This window comes from Pongo pygmaeus, chromosome 17 (assembly GCF_028885625.2).
Source record: "Pongo pygmaeus isolate AG05252 chromosome 17, NHGRI_mPonPyg2-v2.0_pri, whole genome shotgun sequence".
In the NCBI taxonomy this organism is placed as follows: Eukaryota; Metazoa; Chordata; class Mammalia; order Primates; family Hominidae; genus Pongo; species Pongo pygmaeus.
Genome location: NC_072390.2, coordinates 67,785,877 through 67,805,683, shown reverse-complemented (window position 1 = coordinate 67,805,683; position 19,807 = coordinate 67,785,877). Strand labels below are relative to the sequence as shown.

General features: G+C 33.7%; 1 protein-coding gene across 5 annotated transcripts in view; it reads right to left on the bottom strand.

Annotated features, from left to right (window-relative positions):
* DCC (DCC netrin 1 receptor) overlaps positions 1 to 19,807 on the bottom strand; it is a 1,213,980-nt gene that overhangs the window by 611,643 nt on the left and 582,530 nt on the right. For all 5 annotated transcript variants that reach the window (XM_063653694.1, XM_054461350.2, XM_063653695.1 and 2 more), the window contains exons 4-5: positions 10,175 to 10,325; positions 8,666 to 8,802 (exon numbers count right to left, since the gene is read on the bottom strand). In XM_063653694.1, the coding sequence (XP_063509764.1) occupies positions 8,666 to 8,802; positions 10,175 to 10,325 (288 nt within the window). The remainder of the gene's footprint in view (positions 1 to 8,665; positions 8,803 to 10,174; positions 10,326 to 19,807) is intronic.

Genomic DNA, 19,807 nt, shown 5'->3' with positions numbered 1-19,807 from the left:
ATTTGTCCAAGAAAGAAAAATTAGACTCATCATCATCTCAATAATATATGCAAAGCAATGCTCACATTATTTTCTCCAGTGGAAGGGAGAAAGGAAAGGGAGGGCCCAGCACACAGTAGACTCTCAAATAAATATCTGTGTAATAAATAAACCTATCCTACCACCAATCCAACTTGTATTTCCATTACCAGTTCTAACTCCCAACTGAAATAACGAATCATTTTGCTACCAACAAACAACCTGAACTTACATTGTCTCTTCTTCTTCTAATTCATATAAATATTCAACAGAATCTTTTAAACATATTTTGCACATAATTCTGCATACCTTATGACAACCAGAGTTTCAGCTGACGAAAGTAACTAAGATAAAAAATCTGCATAGTAATGGGAAGAAGCACCTAATAGGTGGGATTTAATAGTTTTCTTGATTTAATTCTGCCTTATATTACACACCTGTATCCTACATTTAGGATCAAAACCCTACATACAAAAAACTCTTAACTCATTTCAGTATGACTCATTTGGTAATTACATTGTAGAGGATAATCAATACAAACTTACCTAAGGCACTTCTTTTATGACTATTTTCATTAAATGTGTATGACTGAGGAGTCCTGTTAATAAGGGGAATTACAGATATATGTAAAATTTAAGGACTGCTACTTAGGCAGAGGCAATGACGTAAATTCAAAAGAACTCCATTCAAAATAAGAATTACACATTGCAATAAAAAGACAAATATTATCTTAACATATTTTATTATAACTACTTCCCATTTATGGCAAAGAGCCTAAACCTAAAGCTCAACATGGTTGATCTACCAGCAAGCTAAAGTAGGAAGAGACTGAACACCCAAGTCTGAGGTAGATGAGCCACTAACCCCAAAGAAATGGATAGGTACAATTTGGCCAATAGTACATGCTCAAAAAATAGCAGCTAATATCACATATTATTCTGTAAAAAATAAAATTAAAGCCTATGCAAAAAATAAAAGGAAAAAAGCCATATCAATTTTGAAGTATATGTTTTCTTCCATTTCCAAATAAATCTGAATTGATGGTGTGTGAAGATATACATGCTTGTTTGTAGTAAATTGAATTCATAGAGCATGTCTGAGAATTGATTTAAAAAAATACAATTTAATCATAGTTAATGATATATTTACTATTAAAATTGATATAGGTCATTTGTAAACATAAGACCTAAACTATAAATCATACCTTACACTTAGTAATTACTAAATAAAGGGATGACAGTGAACAAAAATAAGATGAAAGGACATCAAATTTTAATGATCTAAGAACTACACAAGACCTATTATGTAAATGAGAAATTATTTTTGATCCACTGCTATTGTAAATGGGAATTTTTTTACACTCCTAGAAATCTAAGATTATTTGTGCTACCAATATGTAAGCAATGTTGATAATATATGTCTTCATTGTTGCTCATTTTTGATAAAAGAGACCAAAGAATCTTTTTAGCAGTCGTTCTATTTTTAGTGATTGTTCTGTAATGCATACAGCATCTACTTTTTCTGTGGTTGTGTTAGTCTTCTTGGACTGCCATAACAAAATACAACAGACTGGGTGGCTTAGACACACGAATGCACTTTCTCATAGCTCTGGAGATTAGGAAGTGCAAGACCAAGGTGCCAGCAAAGTTGGCTTCTAGTGAGGGTCCTCTCTCTGGCTTCCAGATGACACCTTTTGTGTTCTCACATGGCCTTTTCTCTCTGTGCAAGGGTGGAGAGAGTGCTCCAGTAACTCTTCTTCTTAAAAGGGCATTATTCCTATTGGATAGGCAGGCCCTCATTATGACATTATTTAACTTTAATTACTCATTTAAAGAAAGGCCTTTCTCCAAATACAGTCACATTGGGGGTTAGGATTTCAACATATGAATTTCGAAAGGACATAATTCTGTCCATTGCAGTGGTCAATGAAAAAATCATGAATCTCAGTGGAAAGCTTATAAAACATTTTGATAGGAAGTTAGATAATTTATATTTTATGCACATTCAATTGCATTTCTTGTGCTTAAAACTCAGATAACATAGAGAAAAAACTAAGGGTCTGAGTGATCAAAATGTAGAAGACATGGCTTCTGTTTTTAAGTTTCTCCCTGCCTGGCTGTGAAGAAAGCATGAACGGCAAGGTGTAGAAGCACAGAAGAAAGTAAAATACATAAAACACATCACAAATGGACATCATCCTATTCCCACAGAGGGATGTCTATGTTTCTAGAGATTACTGCCAAAGAAATTTCAATGTATCACTAGATATTGTTATATTGATCACTAGACATTGTTATATTGATCACTAGATATTGTTATATCGATCACGCCATAATTCATGAGAACTATGTAGGGACTAGTTGCTGTTATGTACCTTTTATAGATAATGAAAATTGGATATGAAAAAGTACATAGAATATTTTAATATTTGTGACATTTGGGATGTCTTGGTTTGTTTAGCTAGCTTAACCTTTCCAACTGGCTTTAGGCTTCTCATGAAGGCTAGGAGGGGATCTTCTGTTACTTTATTTCCCAGAACACCCAAAGCTGTGCCTGATTATTCTGGAATCTCTCTCCTCTACTTTTCACCCTCAAACAGACACCAAATCCTATGATAAAGTAATTATCATTGTTTTACAAACGAATAAGAAATTACTTAATAGGTGTAATGTACACTATCCAGGTGATGTTATACTAAAAGCCCAGACTTCACCATAACGGGAAATATCCAGGTAACAAAACTGCACTTGTACCTCCTAAAGCTCTACAAAGATGAAGAAAAAAATTAAGGAATTGAAGATTAGAGGTTGACATAGCTGGCTAATATTAAACAGCTCACAAGCCACAATCAGAAATCTTTCCATATGTTTCCATTGCCCTTAAGATAAATCTAACCACATGAGCAAAATACTCAAGACCTATATGGATTCTCCCATCCAGCATCAGATTCCTTTGTACCCACCATCTTCAGTCACATAATTCACTTCCCTTTCCCCATCCCCTGCTTATTTCCAGACCTTTGCACATTTACTACCTCCTGTCAGATACTCTCCCCTCACCACTCCCTCCCCCATTCTCATACTCTCCCCTCACTACTCCCTCCCCAATTCTCTCATCTTTGTTGCATTCTTTATTCAGGGCCCCTTGTCTTCCTCTTTCTCAACAGCTCTTTGGCCTTGTTAGCAATTGCCTGCTTCTTCTCTTTTTCCCTACCTGTCCTTGAGGCCTGGATCTGTGTCATATCTTCTTATGCCCAAAGACTACTTGGCGGAATGCTTAGTACACAAGAGGCACTCAGCAGTTGGTTGCTAGTTTTCTACTCACATTGTGGTTCAGCCTGCATATCTAGGACTAGAAACTATATTCATTAGCTCACTGTATATCCAGCCGTATGTTTCAAAATTTTCAAAGCATTTTGAGCAATGAGCTATTAAGGTGGACTTTTCCAGCTATCTTACAAAACAATAATGTTTAACAGGGGTGTTTAACTTCCCCCATATATCTTTATCTGGTTTCTTAAATCACTTTTAAGATGATTTTTCTAGACCTTTCTGAATAGTTTATTCTATTATCTATTTGCAGAATCAGAAGCTCATTTAATGGTTGAGGTAATCATATGCATTTGAAAGAAAATAATAAGTTTAAAGGGAAACTTTAGAAATAGAGAGTAAGTGCATGTATTGCATATACATGTATATACTATGTTTATGTATATGTATGCACATATACAAAAATATACGTGTGTATGTATATCTATATCTATATATAAATATTCTGAGTCTATCGTCTTCAGGCTTATTGAACACATCTGCGTAAGGTGAACATGCTCAGCTCTATAGAGAGAACCCTACTTAACACATTCCTAGAGGGCAATTATAAGTTTTTGTGTTGCTACACAACTGCTTTAAAGGGAATTCTAAAACCATTTCTGGAAAGTTCAAAGATATTTTTATTTTCTCTCTGATGTTCAACTTAATGGCTCCTACTGAAGAGACCATCCTCAGTAAAGTTCACACTCATCTCCACCTGTGTGTGTAAGGACAGTACACAAGGTTTCTCCAAAGCCTGGCACTTTGTTAAAGATCAAATCACTTTTTAAATTATGCATTTCTCCACTGATTCAGACATGAGACCAATCTAGACCCAAAGCAGTGGCAAATCTCTAGAACGTTTATGGAGGGCTATCTTTCTTCCTGTGTGGAGCTGTGTAATAGTTGGGGATGGGCAGATACAGAAAAGGATATGTTCACAATTATAGTCAGATTAAAATCCTTGAGCCAGAAAGCTGGACATATTGAACATAAGAATGGAAAAATACCACTTTTGACTTCTTTTTTAAAAATTAGGTTTTAAAATAAATAATACAAGTAGTCATGGCTAAAATTAAATTAAAAAGTTGATAACAATATTCCAAGAGCCTTCTTCCACATTTTCTTCTTTAGGACTCCTCCCACCCCTGCTGCTTCGGGCTTTGTTTTCTATGAGAGTGGAGACTACCAACTCTTCACGTCTTCCCAGAGTCCCTGTTTACATATAACGTTTTTGTTTTTTCTTTTTTTAAAGAAAAGTTTATTCAGACGGTATTAGGCCAACTGATTTTATGAATTTGTAATTATATGAAGCCCACTGAAGCCAGGTTTCAGATGTTTCTGTAGTCTTCCCAGAACCTAGTGCAATCCTTGTACCCAAAAGGTGTCCACCAATACTTTATCGATGATTACTATAAGTCAGAAATGCTACCATAAATAGCTATGATAAAGAAAATATCTATAAACTTATTTATATTTTATTGATTGTAAATAAGGTTGTCATCAATCTTGTCTAATAAAGATCTCTCCAAAAAGCTTAATGATTATGGAATTTTCCATTTTTATTTTCTAAGAAAGGAAACAAAATGCTAAGCTTCAAATTATATTTAATGTATATTCACTCTGTAAAATTACTGGGGAGGGCAACAAAATGTCTTTTCTTCTAGTCTATAAAATGATATTCTACTTGAAAATTATGTTAGTTCATGAAGGTTCACATTCACAGACAGTTAAGTACAAGAAAGGACTGCAAGTTGAAAGGCAAAACAAGAGTCTAATAAAATGCATGATTAAAGTTTTATAAGCAGAAGCTTGGATTTCTTGTGGGATTTTATCTTATGAAGAATACAAATATGCTTAAATTCTTAAAAATTATGAAAAGTAAATTTAAATAACATTGATAATAAAGTTCTTTTCTTATCATCCATTTTAAGAAGGCAATAAATTCAATTTTTCATATAAACTCAGTCCTGCAGGATACTCCTAACTTTATATCAGAGTAGTCAAAGATTATTTCAAACATTATACAAATACTCATTTTTGGAGCCTTTTAGAATAATTAAAACAGCATATCAACCAAATCCTGAAGTAAATTATGCCTTCTACAGTAGTTATAAATGATATAAAGTCCATGAGAGACCTTTAAAAGATGTCCAATTACCAAAATAATTCCGTAAAAGCAGACAAAAAGCACCAAGACCACCAAAACTCAAAATATAAACATATCACTATTTTGTAGAACTTAGTCATGCTTCTAATTTACACATTCAACATGTAATCCATATTCAGATTTTTAGAGACAGCATGGCTCATAGAATAAAAATGTAAGTCTAATGACAAAGCTAGCAACTGTGAAGAAAAAGATTTAGCGCCACATGCAAAATGTAAAAATGCAAAGCATACACAACATAGTCAATATTATTCTTACATAAAGAGTTCCTGTAATCAATAAAATAAGGATAAATGTTTCAATAAATGTATAAAAGTCAAAGAAGATAGCAAATTCACAAAATGTAAAATGCAAATGTCCAAGAAAACTGTAAAATGAAATCTTAATAGAAATATAAATACTTACAAGGAGACTTCATTTTATAAAATGTTTAGATATTCAAAATTGTGGGGGGAAATGCACTCTGAAGGGAGGCAAAGTTTTGCTCTGCCAGTGAGGGTTTAAGTATTTCTGAGATACTTTTCCTTCAGATATGAGCAAATAAATGACAAAGATACTTAAGGATAATTAACTTAGTGGGTTGTTTTTGTTTTTGTAGATACAGGATCTTGCTATGTTCCCCAGGATGGACTCAGAGCTCCTAGACTCAATAGATCCTTTCCTTCAGATTCCTGAGTAGCTGGGACTACAGGTGCAAGCCACCACACCTTGCTTAATTAAAACTAAGAAACATGATAATGTTCCACAATATAAAGTTGGAGGTTGGGTGTGATGGCTTATGCCTGTAATCCCAGCACCTTGGGAGGCCAAGGTGGCAGAATCACTTCAGCCCAGGAGTTTGAGATCAGCCTGGGCAATATAACCAGACCCTGTCTCTACAAAAAAGAAGAAAAAAAGAAAAGAAAAGAAAAGAAAAAAGAAATAGCCAAATTTGGTCCTAGATACTTGGGAGGCTGAGAATGGAGGATCATTTGATCCCATGAATTCAAGGCCACAACAGAGCAAGATCGTGTCTCAAAAAGGAAAAAAATTAGAACCGGAGAACATAGACATGTGCACAGGAACACACAAAGAAAGATGCCGTGATTTACCCTGAAGTGATTAGTAATGTTGAGCATTTTTGGATGCTTATTTTCAATATTTTTTACATAATAACACTAGTCAAGGTTCACTAGAGGTATTGTAATAGAGACTAATCATCTGGCCTAAGGAAAAATCAAAGAAGCATCCAAGTGTCATGCCCCTACCAAACTTTATGTGGGCATATGTGCATCAATGAAACATGAAAAGTTTATGGAATAAAACATGCCAAGATAGCGAAAGTATTCACTTCAGAGGTGTAGAAATGCACTGCCTGTAGTGGAAAAAATTAATAAATATTTTCTTGTGCATCTTTGGATAGTTTTATGTGTATCAAACAGCATCTATTTTGTAATTTACACAATTCACCAAGAAAAATGCCAGTATGAGTATGCCAACACATATATATACACACATACATGTATATGTATATGTGTACATATGTGTATATATGTGTATATATATGTGTACATATATGTATTGGCATACTCATACTGGCATTTTTTCTTTGTGAATTGTGTAAATTACAAAATATATATATCCATATATATGTGTATATATCCATATATGTCCATATATATGTGTATATATCATATATGTCCATATATGTATATATATACACATATATGTGTGTGTATATATGTATATATGTATGTGTATATAATACACATACATATATAGGCTAATTTAGTTTATCCTCAGAAATCAGTATTTGCATATGTTTATCTCAGATATCAATGAACAATTACATGTCAAAATAATGCGCATTAATTTGAAATAAAATTTGACGTCATGCAAGTAATGGTTTACCTATGACCAGTGTAAATTCTAGTGTATTCCATTACCAAATCTTTCTTATAATCAGTAATATACAGCACAATACAATTTCCATCATAACCATTTTGTGTTACTGTATTTTGACACTACAAATGTGAAAGTTCTCTATTCTTTGTTTCACCAAAATATAAAATATGATTGAATTAAATTGTGCCATTTTAAAGGCAGCTAATATTTTAGTTAGTATAATACTACCTCTAAATCCAGAGTTTAAGTCTTTTGCCCATTCCTGGTTTAATGTTTACGATTTGATCAAAGAACAAGCAACGTCATTATCTAACCCATGATATACATTATTACCATGTCCACAGATGAAAGTGTTTTCTGAATAACCTTTGAAGACAAAAAGCAAAATGAATGGAATAATATCATGGTATAACTTAGCAGATATAATCAGCATATGATATATTTTCATTTTTACTTAATAACTTTTAGATAGACTATGATTTTTCTCAGATTCTTTAAAAGGCAAAAAGATTTATTCCAGAGGAAAAATTCCTAAGACTCAATGTTTGGTTGTTGTTACAGAAAAAAAGCAACTGAAATCCAAATGTTAAGGCACTTTCTCCAAACTACATAATTCAAATAAAACTGGTTAAAATAAATCTGGAGTAAGTGATAAAAATATGTGTTTGTTTGAATATCTGCCATGTATAAGAATTATTCATTTGCAATGACACATGGGTAACCCTGCCTTTTGGAATATAATGAACCCCTCAATGCTCCTTAAATCTCTTTAAATTATATTCTTGCTATGCAACTTTTCCTTACATATACTTTATTTTAATTGTTCACTTTCAACACTCACAGTATTCCCATGTTAATAAAACAATCTTACCAACATACTGAATTTAATGTCAGAAACCCTGTCATCTCAAATAACATCTGCCTTTTTCCCCTCAAGAATAAATATTTTGTACAATTTTCCTTCATTTATTTTCCCAGATATTTTGGAATATCATATTTATTATTCAACACATCTGCCATTAATAATTTTTGGTACTTTTCAGCTGTATCACTGGAATAATTAGACTAAAGCATAATATATCTGGATTTTAATTAATAAGTATTCAAACATTGCATATAACCCCTATGCAATTAATCAGAGCAAAGCAAGGACATGTGTGGAGTATTGGAACTTTGCAATTTCACATTAACGAACATAGGAATCAATTCAGTGATGAGCATTAAAATGTCACGGTGATATACTTTGAAAGGTACAATATAAACTCATCTCCAGCCACTAACTTACCCAAGACTGTGAGCTCTGCAGAGGCACTAATATTCTCATTTTTATATGTGACAACACAGGTATACATTCCACTGTCATCATCTGTCACATTGGAAATAAGCAAGTTGCTTCCACCCAATAAAGAATACTTTTTAGACCTGCAAGACATAGGGTAGGTGCAGGGTAAATTAACATATGTATATATTAAGCAAGACACTCAGAGCTATAAATGACCTCCACCAAAGCTCAAATTAAGACATTGGGAAAAAACTGTATATCATAAGGGCTTGATTAAAGTCTCACTTATTGATCCAAAAATTCACTCAAGGTAAACTACTCCCATTGGAAGATTGTGTGTAGCGATCAAAGAAATGAAGCAGATTAAACTTGGAAGTAACTTTAGTGCTAAAAAAAATGATAGATAATCTAGTCCAAATCTCTCATTTTGGATTTGAGAACCTCAAGGTCTAGAGAAGTGGTACTCCGAAGTGAAAATCAATGTCCTGTGTCCTGAAATCCAATTTAGTGACCTTTGTACAAAACCATATTTGATACTGCACTAAGAGTGCTTGGCTATACCCAGAGAACACACCTTGATGTGCTGAAATTTGGTAACTGGATTTCTTGTGTGTTCTAATGTTCTCAAAAATATTGTAATATCATATGCCATGCCTTGTTATCTAAATATTTAAGGTAAATGAAATTTAAAGATTAATTTATGATTGATGGACTTACCTTCTCTTTAAAAATAAATATGTTAAAAAGGAGAATACCAGTCCTCAAAAATCAATGAAATTAAGTAAGATCCATTTCATCAGAAAGACTAAGTATTCCATTCTATTGAGAGTTTACTTTCTAACTGTACCTTAATATTAATGTTCCAGCAATTCAAAGCCAGCCAAGTTCTTCTGTCTTCCCTTAGATATTTGTTATAGCTGGGAATATGAGTGATATAGTTGAAGCTAAAAAAAATTGCTCAAACTCTATAATGACATGCTACATATTTGAACTCAGAAAAATTTAGTTTCATTTTTTCCCTTAGCTTTATTGAAGTACAATTGACAAAAATGCATGTAATAACAGTGTAGACTGTAATGTTTTGGTATATGTATACATTGTGAAATGATTATCACAATTGAACTGATGATCATATCCATCACTTCACATAGTTATCTTTTTTGTGTGACACAGAATATTAAGGATCAAACCTCCCTATATACCACTTTCTTATAGTGGAATCTACCAAAATTTCTCTGCTAAAGACTCTTTGGGCAGGACCATCTCAAAGGCAACCCTGACTTCCTCAGTTTCCTTTCAGAATAGATCTCATGGATTTTGATCTTTTCCTCATCTTCTCATCCCAGTGGCTAAATATCTTTCATATAACTGTATCATGCCAAGAAATGTGGAAAAATATTCAATTATGAAAAACCCTAGTACTGTAGGTACTTATATCAAATTAGAGAAATATAAATAGCAGCATATACCATACAAAATACACTTTACAAAAAAGTCTTAAATGTGAAATACCTGAGTTGGATGACTTCCTCGCCTCGTAACCAGGTAAAACTTGGCGGAGGATAGCCAGAAACACAACATTCCAGGACAGCATCTTTTCCTTCAATGGCTACTACATTGGATGGTCTTTGCAGAAAATACAGCTGTCTATGCAGTCCTGGATCTATGAGGGGAAAACACAGTATCATATGATGTATGAAAAACATTGCAAAGATAAATGATATATTTTGATTTTTTTTTCCTAACAAGACAAAAATGATGGAAAGAAAAAAAGTGGAAAGATGCCAATGAAATTTGTGAACTCCTAAAATAGTTTTTTTCATCCCAAGTGTATAGGATTATGATATTGAAATATTCTTAGCTGTCAATGACATCATGGTATAGGGCATCAGCTTGAGGCTATTTATGTGTCTGAGGCTACCCATAAGCAAGCAGGAATTGTTTACTTATCGCATTGGAGAACAGAAAAATGTCAATAGCTTTTCTAAATGTTATTGTCCAAAACTTATTGATATGTTCAGTTTGGCTACCACCAACATCTATTCTACTTTCTTCTACATTGTTTATTGCTTCTGTGGCTTGGAAAATAAGAGAAACAAATATATTAGAATTTGACATATTCAAATTGTGTTAAATAGCATACAGATACTGAGGATTAGAATACACCTGTGCTGAGAAAATAACTGCTTTCTTAGAAATGGAAGTCAGATTTGTACAACTTAAGTTGGTTGTGTCTGTGTCTGGCTTTTTGTTTATTTTTAATTTTAAAAACATTTCAAAGAGTGAGTTTGCCCCTAGAGCTGAAACCCTGGGTCAATGAAGGGCTCTGCATCCTTCTACTCCATCTGATGCGTTTACTAGTTCTATATATGGAACATTATTCACTTTTACTAGCAGATAACTGAAACAGTGTTTATGCAACTTAGGAAGTCTTTTCATTCAATCCTTAAATGCATTTCATCCAAAGTTGCTAAGATTATATCAGGTGGAATAAGCAAAAAATTCACAAAGTTCTAAGCCCTGAATGCAATGCTCAAGTAGGCTTGCTGACAGTTAAGAACTTCTATTTCCCCTCCTATATAAGCTCTACTGATAATGCCTAGGGATACACCAAAACCAGTCCTTGGAGGAGGGTGTTCTACCCATGGTAATATCCTCTGACCAGACCTGTTGACTAAAATTATGTCACTCAAAGTTTGAGACAAGATGCTGGGTTTTCAAGTACCCATTAAAATCCACATCTCCTGAGGAAGACTTAATTGAAGCCATCTTCAACCTAATTCGTTCAGTGGGATTAGCTGATAATCTGTCATTTTGCAGACTCAAAGCAAAATCTGGATGCAAAGAAAATGAGGCAATGAAACCTTTTAAACTAGGATTGGGGTGAGGAGAATCGCTGAGGGAGGACAGACCCAATCGGGTCATAGCATGAGCTGCTGGTGGTCAGAGAGAATATAAAGTGGGAGGGGACTTAGGACATATTTGACATTATGCTTAGTCTTCATCAGCCTGACCCAACTCCACACAGGTAGATCACAGGGTAATAAAAAGGACACCAGTTCTCAAGCTACTAGTTGGGACAGTAATTGTTATCTAAAGTATTCTTTGCATGGAGAAATAAAATTTCACACTTTCTCAGTCTTCCCACATTTGCTTCTGGTTGTTCCAGCAACAAAAATAAACAGTCTTCACAATGAAAATATTGAGAGCATTTTCCAAATGTGTTCATCTTTATTATATCAATATTGTAGAAAAATGTCTCAGAACTTTTGAAAATTGCTGATGGTATGCTTCATTTCATTTCTTCAAAGTGAATTTTCAAATCTCACAAATACGGTTTGAAAGACAATACTGCTTAACAATAAATTTCCTGAACAGGAAAGTTCCCAAAATACGTATTTACAAATAATTGTCTTGATATTAGAGGCCTATGCATTTGAATATTTTACTTTCACCACCTGCTCCTCAGTAGAAATGTTTCTACAACTTATACAATACTGTTCTACAATATCCCCTGTGAAAAACATCAAGATCTACTTAATTTAATCTTCTAGCTAAAAAAGAAAAAAATATTACCTAGGACCTATCAACAATGCTACTAATTTACCCATGGAAGAGGCACTTTTTCCTTTTATTTATTATTATTATTATTATTATTATTATTATTTGAGATGGAGCCTCTCTGTCACCCAGGCTGGAGTGCGGTGGCGCCATCTCAGCTCACTGCAACCTCCACCTCCTGGGTTCAAGTGATTCTCCTGCCTCAGCCTCTCAAATAGCTGGGATTACAGTCATGCACCACCACATCTGGCTCATTTTGGTATTTTTAGTAGAGATGGAGTTTCACCATGCTGGCCAAGCTGGTCTTGAACTCCTCATCTCAGGTGATCTGCCCGCCTAAGCCTCCCAAAGTGCTGGGATTACAGGCATGAGCCACCAAGCCCAGCTGAGGTTTTCCACTCAAACTATTTTACTTTATCAGAAAACAAAATCATGCAACACAAAATGTTTTTTTAATATTTTATTAAAAAATTTTTATTTACCAAACAGTTGAACAGATAGATAGTTCAGAGAATTCTCATATATCAGGTCCCCATCCCTTGCAACGCAGTTTCTCCTATTATAAACATCTTACACTAATGTGGTATGTTTGTTTTAATTCATGAACCAATATTGATACATTATAATTAACTGAAGTCCATAGCTGACATTATGGTTTACCCTTTACTTTTCATAATTCTATGGGCTTGACAAATGCATGTCATATATATGTATTGCCATATCATTTGGAATAATCTCAGCATCCTAAAAATCCCTGAGCTTCACCTATTCATCACACCCCTGCCATCCCTACAAAACTCCAGGCAACGATTGATCATTTTACTATTTCTATAGTTGTACCTTTTCCAGGATGTCATATCACTAGAATCATAAAGTACATAGCCTTTTCAGACTGGCTTTTTTCACATAGCAATATACAATTAAGATCCCTTCATGCATTTTCGTGGCTTTTTACTTATATTTATTGCTGGGTAATATTCCATTGTCTAGATGTACCAGTTTATCCATTCATCTATTGAAGAATACCTTGGTGGCTTCCAGTTTTTGGTGATTATTATAAACAAATCTGCTATAAACATTCAAGCATACATTTTTATCAGGACATAAATTTTCAACTTAATTAAATATCTTGGAGTGCAATTGCTAGATTGTACGGTAAAACTGCTTAGCTTTGTGAGAAACTGCTGAACTGTCCTCTGAAGTGGCTATACAATTTTTCATTGCCACCAGCAAATAAAGTTCTACATCCTTGTCAGCATTTGCTATTGCCATTTTTTTAAATTTTAGCCTTTCTAATACATGTGTAATGGTATATAATAGATGTTTTAACTTGCAATTCCCTAATGACATATGATGTTAAACATATTCTTATGTTTACTCTCCATTTTTATATATTCCTTGGTGAGGTGTCTGTTCAGATCTTTTATCTATTTTTAAATTTATTTTTCCTTTTAATAATTTGTTGTGTGTTTCGGATTGAAGCCCTTGATCACAAGTGTGTTTTGCAAATTTTTTTTCAATCTGTGGGTTGTTTTTTACTTCTTATAACAATGTCTTTTGTAGAAGATAAGTTTTGAATTTTAATAAAGTCCAACTTATCAACTTCTCCTTTCATGATTATTTAGATGTTATATCTAGAAATGCACTGCCAAATTTGCTTGCCTATATTTTTTCCTACATTATCCTCTAGAAGTTTTATAATTTAGTGTTTGAATTTAGGTTTACAGTCCATTTTGAGTTAATCTTTGTGAAAGGTATGTCTGGATTTTTTTTTTTTTTTTTTTTTGGCATATGGACATTCTATTGTTCAGCACCACTTGTTCAAAAGGCTATCTTTTTCTCCACTGACTTGATTTTGCTCAAAGATCAGTTGACTGTATTTGTCTGGGTCTATTTTGGGGAGCTCTCCTCTGTTCCATTGATCTATTATCTTGCCAATACCACACTATCTTGACTGCTGTAACTTTATAGTAAGTCTTGAAGTCAGGTAGTGTCCACCCTTTGACTTTGTTCTTCTTATTCAGTATTGTGCTCACTATTCTGGGTCTTGTCTTTCCATGTAACTTTTAGATTCATTTTGTTTAAATTAACAAAATTACTTACCAATATTTCATCTTTGTTTTAAAATATCAGTGGTCCAGGCATCACTGGGCTTATTCAGCCAAAAAAAAGAACCATCTACTTTTCCATTTTCAGGTAGAGCTTATATGGTCCAGATTACTCCAATCTTGACTCGGCTCATTTCAGTGATGTTTGTTACCATCGTGGCTTCGTAGGCATTGGAATTTGCGACATTCATTATATGAAAATGTCAGCTTTTGCCAGAAAAACAGGATCTTATTTCCCCAAGGTATTTCTTTATATCATTTAATAAGTTCAAATAGTAAGAAAGTTCCCCCAAAAGGAATAGAATTTTTCATTAATAGTAAGTAGTTCATACATTTTACAACTTTGTGCTAGATTAATGACCAAAAAATGTTTTAATATTCTCTAATCCAAAAGGGGGGTCTTTTACTCTTGTTGTAAGTCAGGCCTGGCCTTGTGTCTTGCTTTGACTGGTAGATTATGGTGAAAGTCACGCTGCATGAGCTCTGCAGCCACGGTCTCAAAAGGCCTTACAGCTTTTGCCATTGCCCTCTCTGACACTACCACGTTAGTCTAGCCAAATGGAAGATAGAAAGTCACATGGAGAATAACTGAGGCCCTCAGTCAACAGCCAGCACTAGCTGTCAGGCATGCGAGTGAGGCCATCTTGAAATCTGTCTCTCAGCCAAATGCACGTAAGTGAAGCCAAGTGAAACCAGCAGAGAAACTGTTCATATGAACTATAGAATCATAAGAAATCATAAATCATTACATTTTGAGTCACTAAATTTTGTAGTTTATTATGCTGCAAAAAATAACTGAAATATATACATAAAAATGAAAACAAGATCTCAGAAACTTAAAATACCAAGTAACTTTGTGTTATTTCAGTTTGATTTTTAGTTTCTGTTTTTGCACTGCTGAAATGCTCTACAGAAATATTATTAAACTTGATATCTACCTTATTTTTCTCCTTTATTTACAATATGAGTTTTAGAGAGGAGGATTAAGAAAGTATATTTATATTTTTAAATGAGGAGGATAAAGATGCAATTTTCAAGGTTAATATTATGTGATGGAATTATGGGTGGTTTTTCCATCTTTGGATTCTTGTGTATTTTCTAAAGGTTTTTAAATAACATGTAGTATTCTTAGAGTACGGAGTTATCTTAAACTCTAGTATTGCAAAGTGTATAGAAATTGTACCAGGAGAAAACAATTATAAAAGTTAATGACTAACATTCAAGGCACATATTTAAGAGCAAATGAAAGTTTTTCCTCTAAGCTCCATAAGAATAGATTAAAAAGCTCTGGGAGATGTGAACTTAAAATTCTAGGTTGTGAGTCTTATTGACTAAATCTATTTTAATGGAACCATGATGAAATTAGTAATTACTGATTAAAAATCATTTGTGTTCTCGTTATATGGGAACCACTATTCATATCCAAATGCAGTTATTCAGCTAATAGAATATAAAGACTTCCAGTGAATTAATGAACATAGTTCAATTACAGGACAGAGTATCAGAATGCAAATTTTTAATGTTCTATTTCATAAATTGGTTGACACATACATAGTCATTTTCCTTTTTATTCTCTAAGGCATACATATATTTCATATATGTATCTATGACATATTTTAAAATAAAACTGAGAGAAAAATATAAGCGTGGGTCCTAGAAAACATATTTGACAATAGCTTTACAGTCAAGCCAACAGAGAAAAAGGATTTTGGTATTAAAATCTACAAAAGCTTACCTCTTTAATGTGATACTCATGAACGTAGTTGTACAAAATTATGCAACTATTTTTCTAAATTAATTAAAAGCAGTAATGCTTTACTTGAACTCAAGCCTAGTTTAGCATTTTCCTATTGGGGAGAAAATGTTAACCTGATTCTTTGAACTGGTCTGTTCGTTATCCTGGTGGCAGTACAGATAATCCTCCCAGACAGCAGGAGGGTGGTATGGAAATAAAAACAGTCATTACAGTAATACTGATCTCAGACTACACAGAGTGCCTTAAAATGTGGAACCACCCTATGGCAATATGTTGCCTTTGCTATTCTTTCCTTTCTCTTTCCTCTTCACTTTTTTCTAAATAGAAATATTGGCCTACTTTAGCTTAATCTGTTATCTGAGTTGAGGATGATCAGTCTACAATCATTACGACAAAGAACAATGATGCAGACAGTGAATCCCAAACTGCTGGGTCTCAGGAACTTTTGTACTTTTGAAAATTATTGAATATCCCCTTGAAGCTCTTTAGCTTTTGGTTATACAGGATATAGCAACAAATACATTCCATACTAAAAATCAAAACAGATTTTTTAAATATTTATTTATTTATTAAATATTTATTCTTCTTGAAACAGGGTCTGTCTCGCTCTGTTGCACAGGCCGGAGTGTAGTGGCATGATCTCGGCTCGCTGCAACCTCCACCTCCCTGGCTCAAGCCATCTTCCACCTCAGCCTCCCGAATAGCTGGGACTACAGGCACATGTCACCACGCCCAGCCAATATTTTTTATTTTTGTTTTCTTGGGTTTCTTTTTTTTTTTTTTTTTTTTGAGACAGGGTTTCACAAGACTGCCCAGGCTGGTCTCAAACTCTTGAGCTCAAGCAATCTGCCTGTCTCAGCCTCCCAAGTTGCTGGGATTACAGGCATGAGCCACTATGTCCAGTCTATTAAATATTTATTTTTACCCCATCAAAAATAACATTTTTTAAAAAACACCTATATCTGCCAAAACAAAAATATTATTGAGTATAGTGGTAGTTCTTTCCATTTTTATAAATCTTAAAAATTATTGGTTTAATTTAAAAATACTTTCTGCATTGACATTGTTCTGTTATGTTGTTTTGGTCGAATTATATAGAAACAATCTGACCTCAAACAAATATGTAGTTGGAAAAGGGAGATGTACTTTGATAGCCTTTTCACATAATTGTAGAGATATCCTTGAACACTTCAGCAAAACTCAATAAGCAGGGTTTTGAAAATTAGTTGTAATGTGAAATCTGGCGCCATATTTATAAACGTTTTTTGCTATGTTATGTAAAAATCTACTGATCTAGCTGGTATTTTGAATAGATCTTTTACCCATACATGATTTTGTCACATCAATCACTGGTTATTTGGATTGGTACATTGTATTAGATGCATCTTCCAAATGTTGAAGCATTTATAGATTAGCAAAAAATCTCATTTGCTACTCTCACTGCCAATCCCATCAGAAAGGTGTTTGAATGTTGGGAAGCTGTCAAGCTCTCAGTGGCAGATACATGTTTTATAATTTCTAACTTAAAAACTTGAATTTCATCCTTGGCAGTAAATATTATTCTCCTTTAAGTAGCTGGCTCACTTTATTCATTTTTGAGAAATGTGTAACAAGTATCCAAGTATCCAAAAGTAACCCATTATACTTTTATTTTTGTGTATGTATTTTCCTATGTTGACACATTTGGAATACTAAAAAGATGTGTACTTTAAGGATCGAGACAATAAAATTAATAATTTTCACTGCTTTATCATGGACATTCTTAAGCCAACATGGTAAAAAAACTCAAAAGATATATTAGTATTATTATTAAAATAAATTTTTCACCTTGCAGATCCCCTGAAAGCATCTCAAGAAATTCCAAAGTTCTAGGTATCTACCATACTTTGAGAACAAATGCAGACACAGTCTCATAAAATTAATCATGTTTCTGAAATACTCAAGAAGCCCATTTTCCTTCAACGTAGAAATAGTTTTGTATCTTTCAAATAGAAATTGATAAACATATTTCTTCTTTTTCCCCCTTTCAGTCCCCTTTTCCTTCCTTCCTCTTTTCTGCCTCTCCTGCCCCTCTTATTTTGCCTTTAAGATAGTGCAAAATTAAATATGTTCAATTACTATATTTCAGCAATAGTTTGTTAAAAGTCAAATAGCAACATGGATCATATAACCTGACACATTTATTTACACTTAATATATGCAGAAACAAAAAGTCAACTATCATCAGGCCCCATGCCCTAAAGAAGGGAAGATGTATTAAAGGAAGAGAATAATTCCTTTTTAAAGAATTTTTTTCAAAAAGGTTAAAACATTACAATGGTCAAATTAATTGAGTCTGTGTGACCTACTGAGGGGCATATTTCACTGTCCATATTCACAGATTTTCCCAAATGTCTTTGGGGCCACACTATTTTATCTTCCCTCATGGTAGATGACTAGGTTGGTCATATAAATTATCCAACCTGGGACCCTAAACACTCCTTACAATTATTTTAGGACACTGGGTGTGATCAAATGTATCCTGAGTAAACTAGAATTTATGCTCATGCAGTGATGACTATGGCTTTCCTTTAACAGGGCCATTTCCCTAAAATGGTTATTTAGAAACCTCAACATGAAATTTAGGGCACTGAATCTAAAGAATAACTGAGACATAGAGAAATTAAATTATGGACTGTTGACATCTGTGTTGGCAAGAAAAAAATACCAGTTTTCACAACTTAAAAACTGTCTTCCTCAAAATAACCAGTAGTTGCTTTTAATTTTTATGCTTTCTGAATGCAAAAGCCTTTTTTCCTCATTGTGTACTCCTTGGTTTTCTTTATTAAATTCCTGCCTCCGTGGAATATCAAACACATTTCCAAATGGAAATGAAAGGGCACTGCAGGCTACTGTGGGGTATTCTCTTTGATTTCTTCCCAGGCATAAGAGCTACAAATTAATTTAACTTCAGAGAGCTAGTTTGCTCTGTCTGCATCCTCAATTTCAAGCTAACCTACTGTTCACCTGCTGGCTGCTTAGCCATCCCCCATCTAGTTCTGTTTTAGAAAATTCAGCAGGTACCGTGAGCCTTCAAACACCAGTAGGTACTCTACTATGTGCTCTGAGCGAAAAATTCCATGAAACTCCTTCTAACTCTGCATTTAGAATATTCTTTATTGAAAAACCAGCCTAATCCAAACTGATCACGGAAATTAGAATTTATTTAATAAAAAAATGAAAAACTCCATCTGGCTGTAAGCCAAAGAGCTTTGAACATGGAGGGAGAAAGGAGCCATTTCTCCGGAGCTATTATTCACCACTCTAGGATTCTATTATTTTCCTTCCTCATTTACACCAATTCAGTACTAAAAATGACATTCCCTCTCTGTAAATATTCCTACATCTGTTCATATTTCCTCTTTCTTTCTCTATGTACACATACATATTGCTATTTCTAGTTAGAGTCTGGCGGAAGAAAGGAAATCATCTATTCTTAACACTGGCGTATGGTTTCTACCCCTTGTGTCTCACAGCAAATTTTGAGTCTATCATATTCATTTTGTAGCAAGTCTGAAGGAAGTGATTTTTTTTTATTTTTAGATTTTTTTTTTTAAATTTTGCAGCTGACAGTAGAATCCCAGAAAACAAATGTTGCCATTATGATGTGTCAAAGTTAGTTTGGAGAATCCAAAAATCTTCATAATGTATAGATATATGCATAAAGCAGCATTAAAAACT